Below are 18,645 nucleotides of genomic sequence, written 5' to 3' on the forward strand. Positions count from 1 at the left end.
TCTCCTCAAAACTCATCTGTTCTCCCTCGCCTTTAACTGCACCTGATTTACCTGTATATTGATTTCCTGCTCTGTGCTATTGTATGCTCTGTTTTATATTTTATTGTCTCTTTTCATTGTTTTATATTGCTATGCTCTACTGTCTTGTTTTACTCTGTTCAGCACTTTGGTCAGCTTTGGCTGTTGTGAATGTGCTATACAAATAAAGTTTGATTTGATTTGATTTGAAGAGTTGCTTGCGGCTACTGATATAACACTTAAACAAAGATTCTGGTTTGCCCAATGTCATTTGTGATATCCATGTCAAATAAAAATAATCATAACATAAACATCAATGGGACTTTCTGCATAATCCATCCATCCATCTTCAACCGCTTATCCGTAGTCGGGTCGTGGGGGCAACAGCTCCACCAGAGTGCTCCAGACTTCCCTCTCCAGAGAAACATTAGTGACTTCCTCCTGGGGGATCCCGAGACGTTCCAGGGCCAGTGAGTCGATGTGTTTCCTCCAACTGCGCCTTGGTCTGCCCCGGGGTCTCCTCCCAGTGGGACGTGCCTCAAGGACCTCCCTAGGGAGACATCCGAGAGGCATGCCCGAACCACCTAAGCTGGCTCCTTTCCAGGCGAAGAAGCAGCGACTCTACTCCGAGTCTCTCTCGTGTGACTGAACTTCTCACCCTATCTCTAAGGGAGATGCCAGCCACCCGTCAAAGAAAACTCATTTCGGCCGCTTGTATTCGCGACTTTATTCTTTCGGTCATGACCCAAACTTCATGACCATAGGTGAGAGTAGGAATGAAGATTGCTCGGTAGACAGCTATACAAGCTCACAACACGCAATTTGTGCTGTTATTGAATTTAAATCCTGAAAAGTAACCATGTTGGATATAATGAGGTTTCCACCCGACAGAGACGTATAGATTTATAATATTATGATATTATATGACCTGCTGTGTCATTGATTTATTCCCCCAAAAATAAGGAACAATGTCTGTCCTTTATAAGTTCAACAAGGGACAAGTCTTTATAGTTTCCAAATAAGGGATGATTCCATATTGGTTGGCATCCCTATAGTAGACTTCACTATAGAATACTGCTAGTAGACTGTGACATAATGACAGAGAGAGATGTGTGTGTGTGTGTGTGTGTGTGTGTGTGTGTGTGTGTGTGTGTGTGTGTGTGTGTGTGTGTGTGTGTGTGTGTGTGTGTGTGTGTGTGTGTGTGTGCGTGCGTAGTTGCACGCGTGCACGTGAAGACACAGGTGTTCAATTTCTCACGATACCAACAACATAAACACACGGTGCGCACACGCGCGCACACACACACACACACACACACACACACACACACACACACACACACACACACACACACACACACACACACTGTGCGCGCGCTGTGACTATGAGTTACATCAGTGGTTCTCAAACTTTTTCCATACAAGATTTGTGTTGACACTGACAGTGTTGTTAAAAACGTTTTTTAAAGAAAAATATATTTGAAATGGCAGATATACAAGCTCACAACACACTGCATTGTGATGCGTTAACTTGTGAGCTTGTAGATTTGTTATTCTCAAATGGCCTATATGGGGTTGAACTGATTGTGATGCCATATTAACACATTTAGCTGGGGAACCCTATCAAGGACCCCCACTTCACTTTGAGAATCAATTAGTTACAGTGTGTGTGTGTGTGTGTGTGTGTGTGTGTGTGTGTGTGTGTGTGTGTGTGTGTGTGTCAGGGCCAAATTAGCCATTGGGCCAATGGGGCCGTGGCCCAGGGGCCCTTGGCTCTCAGGGGCCCTTCTGGGAAAATGTAAAGCCCTGTAATGGGTTTGAGGCCCTGAAAAAAGCTCCTGGGGACCTTCATTGGCCATTGATTTAGTTAAATTTAGGTAAAAAAAATGATAAAAACACAAAAAACCTCGAAAATTCTGCGCGCACGCGCGCTAGGGGGGCCCCAAAAAATGTACCGGCCCAGGGGCCCTTGTGGGGTTAATCCGTCCCGTGTGTGTGTGTGTGTGTGTGTGTGTGTGTGTGTGTGTGTGTGTGTGTGTGTGTGTGTGTGTGTGTGTGTGTGTGTGTGTGTGTGTGTGTGTGTGTGTGTGTGTGTGTGTGTAAACGAACTCACAGATAGGAGGTAAACACGCTGATGTTTCCAGGCATGTGGGTGAGCTCCAGGTCAGAGCAGTCCACCTTGTGCAGCAAGCCGTCCTCCTCGCACCGGCAGCGGCCCGGGCAGGCTGCCGTGGCCGCTCCTCTGTCCCCGAGCCCCGCGGTGGTGGAGCTCCGCACCCCGCCGCCGCACCACCACACCGCAAACACTGCTAACAGCAGCGCAGATCTGGACGGTTCTTCCAGCATCGTTTCTCCTCCTCCTCCTCCTCCGGACCTCAGACTCAGTCCAAGACTCCAAGTAGAATTCAACCGGGTTTTGTTGAAATCAAATCAGTCAATTTGAAATCAGTCCTTTTGAATTAGTCGGCCTATTTTAAATGTTTTAAATTTCGGGAAGGGTTTAGTTAATCGTTGTTGACCGTTTGGTGGAGGACATTGAAGTCTCCTCGTTGCTGCATGCAGGTTGTTGTTGGTTTAATCCTTATCGAAATGGTAATTTAATTCACAAGCGTGTCTTGTTTCGGCTCCACAAAAGTAAAACAAAAACAGGAAAAAGTGTAAATTCCTCTTCCAAGACAGACTTGTATTTATTTTGGAATCTGCAGATTGTAAATCAGTCGCTCGGTCGGCTGAGGACGGCGGTGCTGCTCTCGAGCTGCCTTCCAGATTTGAGCGGCGCGCGTGGAGTTGCCGTGCAACTATCTCTCACACGCGCACGCACGCGCCCACACACACGCGCGCGCACGCACACACACACACACACACAGCTGACACAGGCCTACCTTTACCTTCACACAGCAACCATACGCTCGTGTTTGGGCACTGGTGTATAGATTTTAAACGCGTCACATGTTCCAGGGATTTACAGTAGGCCTACTTAAATAGTACACTGACATCTTGTGGGTGCCTTGACGCAAGTCCAGGGGTGCCTCAGAATATTTTGATAATAGGCCTATTTGGAATTTATCAATGTCAATACTTGGTGTGTTCTTTTTAAGTCTACATTCTACACTAGGCCTACTGGTCTATAGAATAGAAACTAGTGTCCCATTATGGAATTAATGCCACTTAATGAGCACTCGCGCTCCAATATTCTCACGATGGGGGGTAGGCTATAGATTCTCATTCTCTGTTTTGACATTATAGCAGAGTGCTTCTCAAACCTTTTAATTAAAATGATGTCCGTTTCTGCCCAATTTTGGCCCACATGCTTAGTTAGTTAGTTAGTTAGTTAGTTAGTTAGTGAATTAGTTCCAGGCATACCCACAGGCCAATGTAGAGCCAGACGGATTTACATTGACATGGCGCTTAGTCTGCATTGACACAGCACAGGTGTTTATGTCCAGCAGGTGGCAGCAAAGCCTATCATAATTTAGAAATGCAGCTTAATTTCATCATTGAATATTGAATCAGAATGGATTTGAATGATCACAATATATAATGTCAATGTTTGGCATAGCGGGTCTTACGATTGGCCTACATTTTCGCTCAGAATAATTGTTTGTCGAGTGAAAATGTTTGTTGAAAATTGTGAAAAAGCCTTTTAAACCAGGCGAGCTGGAATCATTGTCTATACAAATTTCAATACTAGTCTAGACTAGAGTAGACAATGGTACCCCGACCCTAATATTGTCGCTGTTGGGTGGAAAAATCGTATGTCCAAAACTATTACATTCGTTAAGGAAAGGGAAAAAGAACCAATTGAGTAATTTAGTCACAAGCTCTTGTTAATACCATTCATTGGTTGAATAATTATAAAACCCAGATTCGAACCCACCACGTATTCTGCTGTGTCAGCACTGCAGGGAGGAAGTGTTGGGAGGCCTAACGAAATAATTGGAACATCACCTGGAGTTATTTAAGTGTGACTGATTAGCCAAGCTGTTAGATTGACCCTGACAAAGACCTTGTAGGTCGAAACGCGGTGGTCACTTTTAGTTGCCTTGCTCATCAATAAATCATATTTATATTTTTTCACCAAAGAGTGCCTTGGAATCCTTTCTGTCTGCATTTTACACCTTTTACACACTTTTTGCTTTGCAATGTAAACATGTTTTCTCATGCCAAGCCCATTGAATGTTGATTAATGCCCTCCTTTTTGTTTTTTGTTAAATTAAAGCTCTATTGTGAATTTCTGATAGTAATCATCATTGCTGTGATTTAGAGTTGTCGTTGCATGTTGTTCCCACTGGAGGGTGCAATACAATCATTGTACAGTATATTCAGAAACTGCTTCCAGTTCTGTAATCTTCACTTCCTGTCAGGTTGTTTTGCTATAGTAGCTGAAATGAAGCTGTGAACAACTGGTATGAAAATAAAATAAAAATCACACCCGTGTGAACTGAGTGGTGTAAGGTCTTATATAGACTGATCAGACGTAATGTCTGACTTAATGAAATCACACCGTGTGAACTGAGTGACCATAGCAACCATGCTCCTTTTTTGGTACGAACAGACAGACAGACAGACAGACAAACTAACAAAGCCAGTTGTAGGAGTGGTTTACACCACTCAAAAAGCCAGTTGTAGGAGTGGTTTACACCAAGGGGCCAGTGAGGCTATTCAACGTTGAAGCTCTGGGCCCTAGTGGTAGGAGGAGGAACTACAGGCGGACCCGTGGATTCATGACCGGGAAACCCCGTGCAGCTGGGCTTTAACATTGAGCGCTCGGTTGCACTTCCGCATTTGACCCAAGGAAGCTCATTTGACCACCAAAATTTGGTGGTCAAATGCGGAAGTAGACGTTCTGAGACGGTACTTCCGGCAGTCTTCCGGGTGCTTCAAAACGCCACTGAGCAACTTCCACTGACATGAATAGCTGGGGGGGCGGAGCTTCGCGCCAGTTCAGTCTCTATCCTTTTATATACTCTATGGTTTACACCACTCAAAAATATGTATATACACACTAATAATCATTTATTGTTGATTTCCATAGGCTAATACATGAGAGCTAATGAGCCATTCTCGTATGGAGTCCAGACTGATCCTGATTCCTGAAGCAAAGAGCATTCAGATAGTGTTCCTCCACAGCATCCCTCCACTGTGGAGTGCCGCAGGGCTCTATTCTTGGACCAATTCTTATTGGTCCAAAGGGCCCCTGCCGCAAGACGGAGCCCCAGTAGTTTTGGACTGGATCCAGTTTGTGTAAAGCTCACAGTCTACTGATGCTTTTAAAAATGGACTAAAAACTGTGACGGTGAAAACTAGAGTTCTCAACAGGCCCGAAACGTAAGGCCCGGCCCTACCTGGGCCTTCATTAAACCCTGTACACTCATTGATGACCCGTATTGATCTTGAGGTTGTTGGCAATACCCAGCCCTAATGGTCAGTAAGTAATAATAATAATAACCAGTAAGCGACCTCACCCTGGGTGACGGCAGACTGCTGGGCGAGCGGCGAGCGCTGGTGCTTTGGCATGGGTATCACGATATAGAGGACATGATACGATACGCATCACGATACAGAGGCCACGTACGATACGATATGTATATGATACACATTGATTTTGAATATAATGACCTAATAGTGTCCATGTCTTACTAAATTTACTTTTTGCAGAGTCCTAGACCACCGATTGCAGATGTTTTGACACATATATTGTCAGAAAATGTAAAGTTTCCAAATCAATTTGAAAAAACGTAGTTCATAACGTTTAAACAAACAAAGTAAGAAAAAATAAATACATAGGCCTTAATAAATAATGTTTTGATGGATAAATGCAAAAGAAAACTGTCGGGCGGAGCCGGAAACTGATGCTGATGTTAAAGCCGCATCACACAATGGAATACAATATGATTAATTAAACCAACCCCTACCAGGCACATGCAGAGGGGGTGGCTTTTGGGGCTTGGGCCCTGCCCTTTTGCCTCAAAGTGATCCGTGGCCCTTATCAATATTAGATATTTTAATGTTTACATGGTAATGAGAACGTATTTCTTATTTTACTGTCCAATGAATGACATGGGCCAAGTTATTGTGGAACATCTTGTTCAATTAGCATGAGGCATCAAATGTAGGCCGCACAAAAAACAGACACCCCAACATGTGCCCTTTTCTTGGGTTTGAGCCCCTGCCCCCTCCCTCAGCACTCTGCACGGCCCTGGGCCTGGTGGAGTAGTAGAAGTTCTAGTGTAGAAGTAAACATTTATTGGAGATAGATTGGAAATAAGTAAAAATATGTCAGACCGTGAGTGGTGCAACAGCGCCCCCTGTTGGTACCTTAAACATACATAGGGACGGACGGACATTGGAGTTTTTTTGAGTGGTTGCGCCACTCAAAAAGTATCTCAAAATGTAGGCCTATAAATGCAATACTTATACTTGAATAAATGTACTTAGGGCGAGAGACGTCAGGGCAGGGGGCGGGGCTTCGAAAGGAGCAGCAGCTCAGACTGAGCAGACGGAGAATGCAGCCTGTGTGTGTCCCTTCCCTTCTCCTCCTCCTCCTCCTCTCATAGTGATGAGCTGAGCTGCTGCTGCCCGCTGGCTGCTGCTCCTCCATCCCTGTCTACACCACCCTACACCACCACCATGGACTGATCTGATGATCCATCATCATCTCCGCTTCACCCCACCCACCAGTCCAGTTACCAGTAGTAACAACCAGGGCAGGGATGTTTTAGATGCACGCTGCATGCGGGTCCAGGAGCTCCGCCTGAGAGGGGACTGGGAGAGCCGTGTATAGGCTTGAAGAGAGACAGTGGAACCACCGGGCCGCGGGTTGGTTCGAACCCGGGTTTGTAGCCAGCCAGGGCCACAGCTGAAGAACACTGTGTGCGTCTTGGAGAGAGAGGGAGAGAGAGAGAGGGAGAGAGAGGGAGAGAGAGTGAGAGTCAGCGACAGAAGCGGTCTGATGCTGCAGGAAAATCGCCATTGTTTGGATGCGCTGGTGGTGAAAGCTGAGGTGGGAAAATATATACTTTACTCTGCGAGCTATCATGGTCTCGACGTTACTCTCCGCGATCTATCTCCAGTGTTTTATCCAGGTAAGGATTTTATTGTTATTATTTTACTATATATGAGTATAATAATAGCCTACACACAGTAGGCTAGTCTGCTGCCCTATCCATCAGTCTGAATGCCCCGCATGTCTGGGATCAGTCATGTGCAGCAGTGCAGCATAACGGTTTTGTGGAAATGAACCATATTTTTTTCATAAACCATATAGGGTTGTTTATTGTTATTTGCATGCAACACGCATAAGTTATATTTACAGGGCTAAGTCTGTGTTTGCAACTCTGTGGTGTTGGGGTAATGGTGTCTGTGGGGAAATCGCGTTTTGGCGTTGAAAGCCGGTTTTGTATACTAGCCTATTTCTTCAGGCAGAATTGGGTCACTCGGCTGCGCGCGCGCAACACACACACACACACACACACACACACACACACACACACACACACACACACACACACACACACACACACACACACACACACACACACACACACACACACACACACACACACACACACACACACACACACAGTGATTCCCTTCCCTGCCGTGACAGGAACACTATGGCTGAGGGCCTGCATCATCTGACACACACACACACACACACACACACACACACACACACACACACACACACACACACACACACACACACACACACACATGACACACACACACACACACACACACACACACACACACACACACATGTGCATGTTCTTTAATGTATACACATTATTATTTTTGGGAGCCGAGGGCTTGTTTCTAAAGTTTAGTAGCTTATTTGGGCTTGCTGCCTAATGTCGTTTAAACCAGTGTTTCTCACACATTTTCATGTCAAGAACCCCCAGATTAATCATGTATTTTTTCCAAGGACCCTACATCTAAAGAACATTTTCTACCAGGGAATGGGACCCCCATACCAGATTTGGGTTGTTAAAATGTGTAAAAAAAACACGTTTTTTTAATAGCAGATCTACAAGCTCACAACACGTCACAGCGCTGTGAGCATTGTCACCTAGTGACAGTCGCTTCTCTTGGGCTTTTTTTCATAGACCTTATTTCTCTCACACAATTGAATCATTTTGAAACATTTTAACACAGATCTTCTGTTATGATAGTCCCTGGCAGCCTGGCAAAAACAAATCCAGTTGGGGTTCTACGGCCAAATATAGGCCTATATATTTATTTATCACTTTGGGGGTCCTTGTCATGAAAACGCTTGAGAACCAGTGTTATAAAAGTGTTTTTAAACACTGTTGAGATATGCTGATCCCCACCCACCCACAATCAGCCATGTATTGATCAGAATAAGCCTATTGATTGATGACCGGCGCTAATCTCTGATAATTGCCAGTGTTAACCCCACTCCATCTTTGTAAGGACAAAGACGGGACCCTATATCCAATTCTAGGCCAGCCATGTGGGTCTTCGACAGGGGGTCCAGGACTCCTAAGGGGTCTTCAGAGTTTACAGTCATAGGAACCTTTATTTCCACCTCATGAAACACTTCAACACTAGCATCATGTGATTAACCCATTTTGGGCGGGAACCCCTTTTGGTGTTACATACTATTATGTTATAATTTAGCTATTGAAAAATAGCAGATCTACAAGCTCATAGCGCGCCACCGAGTGGCGCCCTACGAGCTTGTAGGTCTGCTATTTTTGAAAAATCGTGAAAATATCTTTTTCAGAAAAAAAAAAGATAATGTGTAAGAAACAAACAAACAAACAAAACACTTTAATTTACACAACACAGTGAAGACTATGAATTAAGCTATATATGAAATCTATGAAACATTTTAGTCTGCACCACAATGTTGAAGACCCCTGTTCTAGACAAAATTCTCCCTCCATTAAAGAAAGGATATAACAAACAAATTGTTGAAAATGTAATTAAAACGGGCATATGCAGTGAGTCACACAAGATAAGAGTGGAAAAAAGTATTGTGTACCAGTATTGTGTGCAGCATTATCAGATTTCTTTTTCTTTTCAATTTCCTGTTAATTTCACACATTGCTTTGCACACATTGCGTCACTTTAGCTTGTTAATCTATTTTGTGATAAAATAAATAAATAAATAAATCTTTAAAGTTTTTTTGGGGGTCCCTGTTCAGATGGGGGTGCATGGCCAGATACATTATATCATTAATAAATGATATGTATCTGACACCCCAAAAATGTGGGGGTCCTTAAGGCCTATAGAGGGTATGCGCGTGACATCATCATCAAACCCGGAAGTTATGCAGGAATGCCTACTGAGTGGCAAAAATCTACTTTCTGGCCTTGACAACCCATGCATCCAAACAGAAAAGTCCTATCTGATTGCATTAAACAACGTTAAACAATGTTAAACTCACTTTGCATGTTGCTTTGACACTCGATTTGCCACTCGATGTGCCATTCACTTTAAGCATGCGCATACCCTCTATTCATAGTCTGGATTTTCGGTGGTGAGGTGACCACCGCTCCGGTGGTGAGGTGACCACCGGAGCTGTAATAACGTGGAGCGGTGGTGAGTAAAAACAGAGAGAAGGGCTGGGGAGAGCAGTGGTTTGCTCTTCACCGCGGCTCCGTGATGTCATGTTGTAGTTGCGGTGGTCACCTCACCACCGATAAATCAGACTATGAATTACGCTTAAGCATGGAATCGTTTGAGAACTACTGATTTAGAAGACATTAATTTTGTAGAATCAACCTCAGGTCTTAATGGATTAAAAAATATATCGCTAAGTCTGCCTTCCCTGCCTCCTGTTATCTTAATGTAACAAGAACAAGTGACATAAATGTCATTGACTGGGATATCCTTTCTGACACTCTTTTATTTGTAAATCTGTGTATATAAAACAAATCCTCTGTTGAATCTCCTAATTACACCTTCATTGTTCATGTGAAGCAGTTTGTAACCGGCTAAAAGGAATATAAAGTATAATACCGGTATGTAAACGATAATGTATGGCTGAGTGGTCATTGTTTATAGATAGGCCTAAATGACCTACAGGCTGATTAACCACCTCCGCGATTATCCCGTTACTTTAATACATAAATTAATAAATTTACCCAAAATACAAAACGAGGCATTTCCTTGCTTGATGAAAGTAAGTGTCGCGCTGGCCGGCGTCTGCCCAGCTACAGCACAGTCTGAAAACAAGGAAGTGAGTTGATCAAATAGAATCCATTCATCCAATCCGGGTACTGCATCGTCTAATCCTCGCAATGTTTAGCTGTAAATTACATTGTGTGTGTGTGTGTGTGTTTACATGGCTGTCATGTTGGAAACAGCAGTAAATCAGCCGGGCACAGCAGGTGCTCCGAGGGTTTGATTAGGCATCGGTCTGTTATAGAGCGGAGCGGCCATTATCCAGAAATAACAGAATTTGGCAATTGACCAATCAGAATCAATCATACAACCATGCCGTGTAATAAAGGTATATAAAGTATACATGATTTGAACATTAATACAGTGGGAAAAACGGTCTGCTTTCTGTTGCTCAAATGTATCAAGTCAGTGATGAAGAAATGGATTGTGGCGGTAGCAATGATTTCAGCAACGGTACCGCACGACTGCTGCCCTACTCTTAGCAGTGGGCGCAGGTGGCAGCAGGCAATGAAATTCTTCTGCTAATTGAGGGCCGCATATAGCGAGCAGATTGTGTGTTGGGCACTGTTCACACCACGCCATTCACACCTGCGTGCAAATTCCACGGATTACATTTACATTAATACCACATGAATCCGAGCATCCCTATTCTGGGGTGAGCATCCGGTGAAAATAGCCGATCTACAATCATACACTGCGTCTCGCAACTCCAAAGATCTTTGTTGTAAAGGGAAAGTATAGAGGAAGTATAGAGTGAAACAATAGAGACCCTGGTGCACATGACAACTAGGGAGACAGAGGGACCCTCATCCAGTCTGCTTGCTTATCCATCTGATTGATTCCTTATCGATCATCCCACTAATGATTAGTAATAAGAAAAGGATATGATCGATTATAATATTACTAATATTATAATCGATCATATCCTTTTCTATTATTGGTCGTTGGTTAACAAATTGGGCAACTCTATCACTTTCATTTAACCCATTAAAGACCTGTGATACCGATTACATGTTACATGCTTATATATGCTTATATATTTTGTAACACGTGTTATGAAGCCTTATAAGCGCATTTTAATGCAATATTAATGTGATTATGATGCAGTAAAATGTTACAGTAGTGGGCTAGCGGCTTGTCTTTTCCTGGTTTTAAAGGATGCATTGCGTTAAAGTGATGTAATATTCTGGACTGACTGACAGCTGTTAGGCCTGTCACAATTACATAATGGCCTATTTCTCATTCATTTGAGATAATCGCTTGCATACTCATTTTGAGAAAGGTTCATGCATTTTGTAGCATTTTCAGAAATAGGCAATAATAAATATGACGTATTTTGGCCATAATACATGATTTTATTTTGATTATTGGTATAGTCATTGCTGTCAGTCAAAATATACACAGGGACCTACCATGGGTTTACAGACATGGTGCATCAGGCACCCGGAACTGGCAGCAACACTGTGGAAGCCATCCCAGGCCACAGCTAGGAGAGGAAAGAGGCACACTACCAGAGTTGTAAATACGTTGCGTTGTGCGTCCCAGAAGGTATCGATCAGCAGATTCTGGTGATGGTTCCCCCCAGAATATGGGCGCTAGGGTCCAAGTGGTTAATACTCGTAACAACAATTTCACAGTAAGTTAACTATATAAATGCTGACCGTTTAATTCTAATTGATCTTTTGTTACTATATTCTGATAGTAGGGTATTCAAAGTATTCATTGTTATAGACTAGAGTGTTTGTTCAATAACACAGGGGTCTTCACCCCCCCACCCCCGCCCCCCCGCGACACACACATTAGAACCCCCACAGGGTGCCCGGTGTCGAGTCGGTCAGACCCACGGTTGTCCAGAACCGCCCGCCACAAAAGGCCTCTGCCTGGGCTCTGGACAGGGCCCCTGTCCAGGCTCCATATGGAGCTGGCCTGTTCTGACATCACAGATATGTTCTGAGTCATCTGCATAGACTCCACATTTGGGCATGCATGACAAAGAACTCCATATATGGGTATAAAAGGGACACATACATAACCAGCAAGACGCCTTAAGGGCGAGAAGCGACCACAGGGCGCGGGGAAACAACAGACTGGCACCGCTCTAGTAATAATAACAATCAGTGTTCCGACCCACAGGTTGAGAACCACTGCTATAGTATGTCTATGGGAAGTTGCTTCAGACAAGAGCAACAGCCAAATGATCAGAAATGCAACCATAACCAATAATAATGCTGACACCGACTTTGTCGAATAGCGTCCTGTTGAAGGGAGGAAGTATACGAAACGTAGAGGAATGCCCAACGCTGGCGTTTTTAGGGCCGTCTCCTTGTCTTCTGGCTCCACCGGGAGTCGTCATTACATTTGGGGAGTAGTGTTGTTGCGTTTGCATAAGGAGAAAACAGTGGTCTTTTTCTACTTCGAGAGAGAGAGAGAGAGAGAGAGAGAGAGAGAGAGAGAGAGTGTGGGTGTGTGGGTGTGTGGGTGGATGGGCACCCCTGGGTGAAAACTCATTGTCAGCTATGTGGAGGAGGGCTGTGTTGTCAACACACAGCACAGCACAGCCAGCTCTGCCCATTGGCTGTTTGTTTTCTTTGATTAAACGCCAAAAGGAGGGGGGGGGCGGAGGCACTTTGGCTCACAATTAAAGCATACAATGGCCGGAGTCACTGGAGCAGGTTTTCTTTAATTACGTTCTCTGCTCCTGATCCACTCTTTCTGAGTTAATGTGTCTGTGTGTGTGTGCGTGCATGCGTGTGTACGTGTGTGTATGTGTGCGTGTGCTTGTATGTGCGTGTGCAAGTTGTGTGTGTGTGCCATTGTCCTAGGTGGGTGGATGGATGGATGGATGGATAGATGGGAGGATGTTTTCGAAACATGGATGGGAGGAAAGTCGCAGCCATCAGCAAAGCGCCTCGGAGACATAGGGCTATATATAATTTGCGCCACCCCTTACGCTTAATCCCTAAACTTATTTGCCATTTTTTTACTATTTTGAAAAACCTTAAAATAGTTCAAATAGCCGATCTACAAGCTCACAACGTGTCGCTGTAGATCGGCTAGTTGAACTATTTTAAAATATATTTCAAAATAGTAAAAAATGGCAAAATAGGTTTAGGGATAAGGGGTAAGGGGTGGCACAAGATAGGGGTGTCTCAGTCCCCAAACTACTTCCGCTGGTTTCTTAATCTGTGCTTGTATGACAATCAATCAATTAATCAATCAATCAATCAATGAACTAGTGATTAGTCACTTTTATTTATGTAGTGCCAAATCACAACATAAGTTCTCCCATGACAGTTGATGTGTTTGTTGACTTGTTTTTACTGTCGGACATCTTCATTGCTGCAGTGCGATTAGGACGGGTGTAATCTGCCTATAACAAATAAAGTTAGTTTTTCCTCATCATATTATTGTCCACATGGTCATCGCCCCAAACATTGTGAAGCGGCAGAGAAGATGCATACGTGAACGTGTTTGGGAAGATTGTTGCGGAACCTCTGTCAAAAATGACACTTCTAAGTCTAACCCATTCAAGGCGGGAACCCCTTGTGGTGTTTTTTAAGCATTATGTTATACTAGCAGATCTACAAGCTCATAGCACGGCACCGAGTGCTGCGCTGCGAGCTTGTAGATGATGTTTTGGTCTAATATTGGGCCCCGACATTTCTACCAGCTCGGTCACAGATGAGAGGGAGTCGTGGGACTCCATTCAACAGCAGCTGTGTAGGGGCTGTGTCCGCCACAGAAAGCCTTTTATGAGCGGAGTTCTCGCCCCGCACGCAGCGTTTGGTGACACCCGCAACCTTAGGCGTTGTTTATGATTTAGCTGGTGGGTGCTCCTAACACTGGTACTATCTAGTATAGTAGTATTCACATAGCCTATCTGTGTGCCCAGCGCCACAAACAGCTGCACGACGCTCACACCCCAGTTTGGACCCCTTAATGAAGAGGCTAGCGTGTTTACTGTGAGCCCGTCCTTTTCGGACGGGCAGTAACTCTCTCTCTCTCTCTCTCTCTCTCTCTCTCCGGCTTTGAGAGACAGAGAGTCAGAGAGCGAGAGAAGTAAGTGTAGGCTACATTTCAAGTTTTTAAATTTGATTTGGCGGATGATTACAACTGGCACAAGGAATTAATAAGACTCAGACTACAGACAGAGAGTTTCAATGACAGAACTCCATTCAGAATTACGTGTGGTATAAGACGGGGTATCATGCATCCGGCACGGTGCACACGTTACAAGGCATTTTAACCGGCGGACCGGCACATTGATATATATTTGGCTGCGGACCACCCATCTGAATTTTGTTTGTGCCAGGGGCCCTCAAAAGAGAAGATTTGTGTTTATTATTTTGACAATCAATTCATTATTTGTCACAATATGTTTTTCCAAAAGAAGACAAATGCCTTCTAAATCAGCAGTAGCTCTCACACTTCCATCCGTGGATTTGTCTATAGCTGCAGCACCCAAAAGACAGCAGGCACAGGGAACCCTTAATAAAAGCGATGTTCGGGTGCTGCTGGGAAGAGGAGCTCACCAACGCGTCCTCTTTACCATAGACATGCATGGCAGACATGGCGCTGCCAACTCAAAACACGCTTTGTGTGTTAGTGGACGGCTGATCGGAGCCCCCTAACGGAATGATGTCAGGGGGTGACTCAGTGAGGTCACGGACAGCGCTGGGGCCAGGCCAGCATTCGCTACCACGACCGTGATGATGTATTTCACTTTTTATGAAACAATTGGCTTATAACCTCACAAGAAAAACACTCTGAGGTCTGTGTACGAGAGAGAGACAGAGAGAGCGCGCGAGAGAGAGAGAGAGAGAGAGACCATAGTTTGTAAGTTGTAACCAGGCTGTAATTACAGACAGAATGAGCAAGTGCAGTGTTTTCATCTGTGTCTAATTCATCCTGATTAAACACTGGCTCTGCTGTGTGTGTATGTGTGTGTGTGTGTGTGTGTGTGTGCGTGTGTGCGTGCGTTGGTGTGTGTGTGCGTGGCATGCGTGCGTATGCGTGCGTGCGCCAGCACAGCCTAGTAGCACACTGATCAAAGCCTCGGCAGAACCTCTCTCTGGGCCTGTGTACTTGTTACAGTGTGCAGTGGGCTGGGCAGGCCCGGCATGCTGGCCTAGATAATGCAGCCAGATTATTAGTAGTGCACTTTCATATTCAGGGATTACGCCTGGCAATGATAATCCAAACAACACAATGACGAGGTTTGTCTTCATCATATATGCTGACTATGTTTATATTATTTAGGCTGTCATATATTATTATTATAGTCTGGAAACTCAGTGATCACTGATCACTCCATCTTTATACTTTTTTGAGTGGTGTAAAGTTGTAAACCACTCCTACAACTGGCTTTGTTAGTCTGTCTGTCTGTCTGTCTGTCTGTGCTAAAAAAATGAGCACGGTTGCTATGGTCACCCAGTTCACACGGGTGTGTTTTCATTACGTCAGACATTACGTCAGACCACAGCTGATCAGTCTATATAAGACCTTACACCACTCAGTTCACACGGGTGTGATTTTTTATTATATTTTTTGGGGCTTTGGATTGGCACAGTGAAGAGTGAAAGACACAGGGTTAGAGGGAGGCGGAGCAAAGGCCTTTGGGGCCGGGAATCAAACCCACGACTTGCTAACCTATATGTGGTATACGCTATAACCATTAGGCCAGTGGTTTTCAACCCTTTTCATATCAAGGCCCGTTATTTTTTCAGCATTTGAGCCACCGACCACCATTTGATGACATGTAGCCTCTCAGACCCAAAACGTAGAATATTTTGTTGTCGTTGGATAAGAACGTTGCTCAAAATAACAATTCTTCTACATTCACTCATTGTGAAGACTTCTTGGAAGTTAAGTAATGCAGATTTTAAACAATAATTGAACTCTTGTGTCCATAATATGGACCCATATGGGTCCATTTGGTTTCATTTTATACACTCTCAAAAGTTAAAGATCTCTAATTGTCCATTTGGGTACCAACTCTCCATCATGTAGCTGGGGACCACCTGGAATCCCTTCAAGGACCACTGGTGGTCCCCGGCCATCGGCACCCCTACGTTCTCAGTTCAAAGCTTCTTTTTTTTTTGCATTGGCAGATTTCTTAGTGAATCATAATAAGGCTGCCTGTAACAATGACTGCATTGCTGCCATATTGTGGGATTAGGAGGCTTACTGTGAAGCTGGGAACACTCATTACTGCCAGCTGCCTTTTTTTATTATTATTTTTGACATTTTATTTCTGTTGGTTTTTCCTGGCGAATAATTATATATAGTGCTGCTTTATTATGGCAAACATATAATCATTATTTTGGTCAATGACTTTGGAAACAATACGAGTTTATTAAACTTATTTGAACATTTATTGTTTGCATTTTCACATGAGCTAACGAGCATGAGCTGATGAGATAACTCAGATTGGCAATTCCGTACACTACTAGAAAACCCCAAAATCTTTACATAACATATTACGGTACACTACTACTGTTCTGACGGCAACGGAGGCGACGGAGGCGTGCTCCCCACATAATTCGCGATTCTGTGCTTATCGGGTCGCAACTCGGTCGGGGCTGAGTCGGGCTGAGTCGGGGCTTTAGCTCGCCTGGTGGTGTCTCTTGTTGGTCAAGTTCGCTTGAGATGGCGCCCCTCCATCGCGGTCAGTGGCGAGGATTTCAGTGTAATATGTACGGATTTTGCGGTTTTCTAGTATGTACGGAATTGCAGAATTGCCAATCCATGTTATTTCACCGTGTTTGGGCGAGACCGGGTTGTTATATACATACAGGTACATACTTGAATGGCAGATGATTAAACAAACTGGTCATATATTAGTGGTGCAGAGCAGACACACCAGCGCAAATTAAGATTAAACAAATGATAACTGTGCAGTTATCACGTTTGTTCCTTTCTTGTCAGACTGGTGAGACTGGAGACCTTGTCAGTGGAATCAAAGTGTTTGCTCGCAGCTCGCAGCTGAATTGGTTTGACTTTTCGTGTTGACCAAAGGCCTGTGTTTCCGCCATGTTGGCTGGAGCTGAACTAAACATGCCACAGTTTGGGTCTTTTAGGGAGGGTTTATCGCAGAGATTCTCAACCTGTGGGCCGGGGCCCAATGGTGGGCCGCTAGGTGGTATATTATTCAAGACAGAGTTTTTGCTGGAAATAGTGGCAGTAGTGCCCATTGATAATACGTACTGTACTTAAGTACCAATTTGAGATACTTTGCATTGTTTTATACTTGTGTAGTACTTGTACTACACTGTAGCTCAGAGGAAAATATTGTACTCCACTACAATTATTTGAAACTTTACTTAGTTACTTAGAGACCTATTTTATATTTTAGCTATTCGAAAAAATAGCCAATTTACAAGCTCACAACACATTGCATCGCAACACACTGTGAGCCTGTAGATCTGCTTGTAGCTTGTACATTTTAGAAATGTGTGTACTTTTCTTTGGTACTTTACTTTAAGTATATTTGAATGTAAATACTTTAGTTTTTTGATTTTTAATGTAGAACAGGACTTTTACTTTAGTTTATCTCTGTAGGGACAAAACTCCCTAAATAACACAGTTTCAGAGAAGGCAATATCATCATCATCATATTGTGCACTGGTGCACAATATGATGTGACTGATATGATATGACTGACTGATATGATATGACTGTGCTGGGGAAATGTTTTAGGGCTTCAACCGTGCACAGGGACATGCTTTACTACATTGTGATATTTTGCTGCCACTGGCGTTGTAGAACACATCAGTCTTTATATCTTTGACACAAAAGCCCGCTACAGCCTTCCCTTCTAATGCTGTCTCGCTCTCAGCTCCTCTACTGTTTGTCATCATAAACACACAATATTATGGGTGCACAGCCTGCTCTTGTGTTAAATAAAAGAACAAGTGGTCATTTATTTTCAGTAGGCCAAAGGCTGGAAATAAACACACGAGGGGCTGAAAGAAGGGTCTTTAATATGATATCTATCAAAGATCTGTCACATGGGGCAGCAGTGGCTCTGGAGGTAAAAACGGCAATTTGGGAAACGCTAGACTTAGTAAAACGGACCCGAATTGCAACTGTACTTGTTGTCTCCACCAGGCCGAAGGCATGGTGAGAGAGTATGTTTTGCACTCCGTCCGTGTGTGTGTCCGTCCGTGTGTCCTTCCGTCCGTCCGTTACCAGCTAATCTCCGGCACCGTTAACCCGGTCGATGCCAAACTTTGCACACACACTCCCTAGATGCCAACGATGAACCTCTGCCCCACATTTTCCAGAACGGCCTGTTATAGCGCCACCATGAGGCAGCTTTTCACATTTGTTACCTAAAACTGCACCGATCTGCGTGAAACGTTGCATGCACACTCCCTAGAGGCCAAGGACAAACCTTTGACCTGCATTTTCCGCATCTGCCTTTTATAGCGCCACCAGGAGGCCGACTTTTGTAAAACACATTTTTGGAT

At 44.1% G+C, this 18,645-nt stretch overlaps 2 protein-coding genes across 2 annotated transcripts in view; one reads left to right on the top strand and one right to left on the bottom strand.

Moving 5' to 3' along the window:
* The window catches only part of LOC306916706 (leucine-rich repeat-containing G-protein coupled receptor 5-like), a gene marked incomplete at both ends in the record, with an annotated part of 24,733 nt that extends 22,369 nt beyond the window's left edge, over positions 1-2,364 (bottom strand). The window contains one exon of the mRNA XM_079494722.1: positions 2,132-2,364. Within this exon, the coding sequence (XP_079350848.1) occupies positions 2,132-2,364 (233 nt within the window). The remainder of the gene's footprint in view (positions 1-2,131) is intronic.
* Positions 2,365-7,042: 4,678 nt separating this feature from the next.
* Positions 7,043-18,645, top strand: part of ptpro (protein tyrosine phosphatase receptor type O) — a 94,213-nt gene continuing 82,610 nt past the window's right edge. Inside the window, exon 1 of the mRNA XM_079494723.1 lies at positions 7,043-7,103. Within this exon, the coding sequence (XP_079350849.1) occupies positions 7,056-7,103 (48 nt within the window). The 5' untranslated portion in view covers positions 7,043-7,055. The remainder of the gene's footprint in view (positions 7,104-18,645) is intronic.

Source organism: Electrona antarctica (genome assembly GCF_951216825.1).
Source record: "Electrona antarctica genome assembly, chromosome: 23".
Taxonomy (NCBI): domain Eukaryota; kingdom Metazoa; phylum Chordata; class Actinopteri; order Myctophiformes; family Myctophidae; genus Electrona; species Electrona antarctica.